Below are 5,563 nucleotides of genomic sequence, written 5' to 3'. Positions count from 1 at the left end.
AACCTCTACTAAAACTAAACTAAAAAAAAAGGAAATGGTAGGAAACGGTATAAAAAATAAGATGTTGGGAAACGGTATAAAAAATAAGATATAGGGAAATGGTACAGAACTCTAAAAGGGAGAGAAACAGTGTAAGACTGGATGAAATAAAGAAACAGTACAGAACTGGAAGAGATAAGAAAACAGTATTTATGACACGTAAGATGCAGAGAAATAGTATACAGCTGGGTGAAACAGAAAAACGGTTAAGTTGTCACTTGCAAACTAGGCTGTTTTCCCTATTTCGTACTGTTGTTTCCCTCACTGGATCCTTCATAACGTGAAAAAATATCTAGAGGTCAAACATTCTGCGTGGGTGGTTGGCGGGTGCTTTGGTGTGGTTTTCTTCTTCTTTCCTATCAAACATCTATCGTCCTTATCTCCCCTTCTTCTTTTTTATGTTTGTTACTCTCTTGTAACGCCTCTAATCTTCTGGCGCACATATGACCTTATGCAGTTGCGAGCTCAGTAAAACCTCTACTAAAAGTTAAAAAAAAACAGTGCTGCAAAACTTCACTTCTCATAGCTTCTCACTGTTTCGTCGTGATACGGTTGTTTCAGTTGTGGGACACGGAGCAGAAGAAGCTTCTCAGGTCAATGACTGGTCATGCAGCCAGGGTCGGTTGTCTCTCTTGGAACCAGCATATTCTCTCCAGGTCAGTGAAGTGGGTGGTTGGAGGGCACCACTTGTGGGCCCTGTTATATTATATTGTCTAGCTTTAAACTTTGATCTAATTAAAGTAAATCATTACTGTACACAACAGTTCCAGCAGTTTTGGTATTCTTTGAAACAGTAAACACATGCTTCCCAGTCAAGATTCTTGTTGTCCTGGTTAATCCCGTAGTTGTCTGAAGTCTGTCGACCTACTAACATTTATTACAGGCCCTGCTTCTTTTCTTTCCTTCTGTTGTTTCTGTCTGTCTAAACCTGCTTATCACCCTGCACAAAATTGCAGTTCTTGTGTCAATGTGCTTCTTTTTACTCAGACAAACAAACGGGGTCTGTGAGAGTTCTGAAAGAATTCAAATTTTCCGCTGTTCCCTGACATTTTTTTCCTTTTTAATTTTTTGCTTCATTCTTTCGGTTGTTGAAAGGTGATACTTGTGCTAAAATTTTCTTCTTCTTTTCTGTCCCTTTTTGGTGTCTTTCTGTTCACCTTGTTTTCCAACAAAACAAAATGATTGTTTTAGTTTTTCTGTGCTTTTAAAAAATAGAAACTGAAATAACATTTTTGTATGGCTTTGTTTATCTGTCCTCAGAGAAAGTTGCATTTGAAAATAGCAAAAGTTGCAAAAAGTTGCAAGAAAAATTAGCAAAAGTTGCAAGAAAAGTTGCAAGACGTGTATAGCTAAAATAATGCCACGGAACTATTGGAATACATTGTTGCTATGCTCATTGCAATCAAAAGGAACCAATATGAATTTTGTTAGATCAAAATCAGAAGTTAAATGTGAATGTCTACCCAAAAAAAACAACAACCAAACAAACTGCATGGAGGTTGCATGATGTACAAAAACAGTTTGTCCCCTGACACATGCTACGACCCTCCTAGCCTAAGATTTAACATAATCTGTATCTGCTATGGAACCAAGCAAGCTATTCAGACGACCGTGTTTACGACTGATTTACTCCAGGGCTAGATCTGGCTAGACTAGAAGATGATTCAGTCCAAACAAGACTATTTGGTCGGTTTGCTCGCCAGATTGATGGTGCAAAGCGGCTATCGTGGCACAAGTCCATCGCGTCCATCTCGTTGTTTCAAAACAAACATTTTTTCAGGCGACGAGTCGGGCGATCAACCCGACCCGACCTGACCCGCCAGGGTCACTGGGCGGCGGCGGGCACCCCGAAGTGCAAAGGAGTGAATTGCCCCCCTTGGCGTCGTAACTTTTATTAATTTTTTCGGTGTTTTTGATGAAATTTTATTATTATTTTCCCAAATTTTGCTGGAAATTGGCAAAAATTCGCGAATTCGCGAAAATGGTTAAAGTTGCGCAAGAGTTGCGCTGAGGGCAAAAGTTGCACGCGCGAATTTCTCGGGGTTTTTTTTTGGCGCTTTTAGTTCTGCAAAAAATTTAACATTAAAGTTTGTACAAAGTCAGCTACTTTAGGTTCTGCATTCTTGTTAAAAGATCTCTTGACCGAGGGTTTTACTTAATTATCTTGTCTTTTGTTTGGAAAAATGTTGGACGGGTGGGAAAAATATTCTTTTAACAGGGTTGTAAATGTCTGAAAGAAATTCTTTTTTTTTCTTTTTTTTTGGTAAGTGTTTTACGATGCTCGCAACTGAATAAGGTCATATGAGGGCGTGGGACACATTAAACTTTTTTAGTTGGTAGGAAATTTTGAATTTTGCCTGGGTGGCAGCCGAAGCCCACTCTTCAATTTTAGACCACCAAGGGATCTTTAACACCTTAACGTCTAGGCCTCGAGAGCCCCCCCAAATTCTTTTCTTATCTCGAGTGACATATAGAATATACTGACGATATCAGGTTACAAATTTGTCGAATCCGAAATTTCTCCTTTTTAAAAAAAATTTGTTTGTTTCCTTTGTTGTTAGATCTTCCGCAAGGGAATTCCTTTCATTCATATCCTTCAAACACAACAGTAAACCGGGTGAGTAGGTATTGATTTTTTGTGTGCTTTATTTATGTCCCCCCCCCCTGAAAAAAATTACCTTAAGTGGACTTGACTGGTTTGTGTCTGACAGCATTGACATGTAAACTATGACATTTTCTTCTTTCTTTTCTTATCCCTGGCAATATTTGATACGATTTGCTGTATGGAAATATAAACGTGATCTGTGTCTTTATCTCGTGGAATTATCTCGTTTCAGCGGCTCTCGCACGGGGTCCATCCACCAGCACGACGTACGAGTGGCCAACCACCAGGTGGCGACGCTGCAGCACCACACGCAGGAAGTGTGCGGGCTGCGCTGGTCCCCGGACGGCCGCCATCTTGCCAGCGGAGGCAACGACAACATCGTGAACGTGTGGGGGGAGCGCAACAGCGCGGGCGACCCTCTGCACACCTTCACCAGCCACCAGGCCGCTGTCAAAGTAAGTTGTAAGGTTTTTGTCAGTGCCGTGCACATTGGCCCAAAGTTTAGTTGTGGGTGGCTGGCGGGTGCTCTGGTGCGGTTTGCTCCTTCTTTCCTGTGAACATCTATCGTCCTTATCTCCCCTTCTTCTTTTTTATGTTTGTTACTCTCTTGTTACACCTCTAATCTTCTGGCTACCCCCCGCGGCACTGACTGAAGTGTCTTTAGGCCATTCCCAAAGGGCGGACATACTCGTTCAAGCATAGTAGAATTGTAAGTGGGCTGACTCATGTCACGCTCATAACTGTGCCTGATCTACTACAGGGAACTGCTGCTTTTTCTTTCCTGATCCTTACTATTGTCATTTTCCTCTACTTCTTTTGTATGTTTGTTACTCCTTTGTGACCTGCTATTTTGGGGTGCCTTGATAGTCGAAGCAGACCTTGTGCCGTTTAAGCTAGAGAGGTGAGCAGTCTAAGTCTGATTCCCTGTAAGGACTTCTCTGTTGACACCCACCCCTTGGCGCTCATATGACCTTATGCAGTTGCGAGCGCCGTAAAACCTCTACTTTAAAAAAAATAAAAAAAAAGTTTAGTTAACAGGGATGCCAAATCTCCGTTTTTTCAGGCTTCTTCCTGTTTTTTCATCCGTTCATACAGTTGCGAAAGAAAGGGGAGAGGTAAGAGATTTGTTTTTGTTTGCTCATTTAAAATCTCCACAGGGTTCATTTTAGGTGAGATGTGATGCTCCGCTCATTTTCAGTTGTTTTAAAAAAATCATTTGGCATCCCTGGTTAAATCCGTGTTTAAATGGTTTCAATCAGTTGAGGAAGACCAAATTTTCCTTCCTGGGGGGGGGGAGGGAACTTACCTTTTTGTCACAATTTGATCAAATCTTCCACAAGCGAATATGCTTGATTTTGTAGGTCTCCACTGGGGTTCAGTTGAGCCAATCACAACACTAGCACATGTCACATGACATTACAGAGTCAAATCTTTTGTTTGTATATATGGAGTACGACGGGCTACAATCTTTTGTTTTCTTTTAGTAGTAAGGTTTTACTGCGCTCGCAACTGCATAAGATCTTATGAGTGCCAAGGGGTGGATGTCATCAGAGAAGTCCAAACGGGGATTCAGGCTTACTCAACTACAATCTTTAATAAATTTGTCAATAAACGTAGTTACTTTTTGCAAATGTTGTGGTTGCAGGACACTACTGATAAGTCACACTTGTTTGTTTTCTTTCTATTTTTTCTGCTTGTCTAGTTTACTTTTCCCTGCACCAAATGACCCTTATCATATCGATGTGCTTTTCTTTAATCAAACGTTAACCCCCCCCCAAAAAAACAACAACAACAAAAACCCAAAGAAAAACCCAATAATGTGTGTGTGGTTGGTGGGTGTTCGAGTATGGTTTGCTCCTTCTTTCCCGTTAAACACCTGTCTTCCTTATTTCTCCTTCTTTTTTTGTTTTTGTTTCTGTCTGTCTTGTAACACCTCTGATCTTCTTCACTTATTTGACTATGTTTTGTTGCAATACCCACAAAACTTATCTAGGTGGGTGGTTGGCAGGTGCTTTGGTGTGGTTTGCTCCTTCTTTCCTATCAAACATCTATTGTCCTTATCTCCCCTACCTTTTTTTATGTTTGTTACTCTCTTGTAACACCTCTAATCTTCAACACTTTTATGACCTTATTGTTTTGCAAGAGCCGTAAAACACTTACTAAAATTAAACTTATCAAAGCTAAAAAACAAAACAAACGCTAACTTCTTTGAATTGTAATGTCTTTGACCCAGGCTATAGCGTGGTGTCCGTGGCAACCTTATCTGCTGGCCACAGGAGGAGGGACCGCTGACCGGCACATTCGTCTCTGGAACGTCCAGTCTGGCTCGAATATCGCGAACACGGACACAGAGTCTCAGGTATAGAAAGTGCATGAGGGAACCACAACACTCTCAAAGTCATCACTTACAATAGAGGTGACGCTCGTTTCACTTTTCGACATACCTTTATTAAATGTTAAGGGTTCTGATGGCGACAACTTCTATCAAATTTTGGACACTCCATGTGAGGATTACTTTACTTTACTTTTCCGATCCAGTGGCCATCTGAGTTCTAGACATTCTGCCTGTTGTTGTGAGTAGAAAGGAATGACAGCCTGAGGGGATCTAGTGTAGGCACCAAATAAAGAACTAAATTAACCTTAAGATTGATCTTTATCACTTTATCATCGTCCTCATTTTATTTACTCGTGATAATAATAATCATCATTATCATCATCACTGTTACTGTCATCATCATCATTAGTGTAAATCGTCAAAGTTATTTAATAATACTAATAATAATAGATAGCATTTGTTTCACACACATTCCCTCTCAACAACAAAAAATTATCTGTGTTATTCGGAACAGTATAATTCTTACAACCACCAAATAAACTCACTATTCATAACTTACCAGTATTCTGCACCGAATCAGGACA

The 5,563-nt window shown here is 40.4% G+C and overlaps 1 protein-coding gene across 2 annotated transcripts in view; it reads left to right on the top strand.

Moving 5' to 3' along the window:
• LOC101854906 (cell division cycle protein 20 homolog) overlaps positions 1-5,563 on the top strand; it is a 23,932-nt gene that overhangs the window by 11,054 nt on the left and 7,315 nt on the right. For both annotated transcript variants that reach the window (XM_013088815.2, XM_005109793.3), the window contains exons 7-9: positions 601-695; positions 2,877-3,099; positions 4,878-5,003. In XM_013088815.2, the coding sequence (XP_012944269.1) occupies positions 601-695; positions 2,877-3,099; positions 4,878-5,003 (444 nt within the window). The remainder of the gene's footprint in view (positions 1-600; positions 696-2,876; positions 3,100-4,877; positions 5,004-5,563) is intronic.

This window comes from Aplysia californica, unplaced genomic scaffold, assembly GCF_000002075.1.
Source record: "Aplysia californica isolate F4 #8 unplaced genomic scaffold, AplCal3.0 scaffold00816, whole genome shotgun sequence".
Classification (NCBI taxonomy): domain Eukaryota; kingdom Metazoa; phylum Mollusca; class Gastropoda; order Aplysiida; family Aplysiidae; genus Aplysia; species Aplysia californica.
Note: the sequence above shows the minus strand (reverse complement) of the source record. Positions and strands in the feature narration are given on the sequence as shown.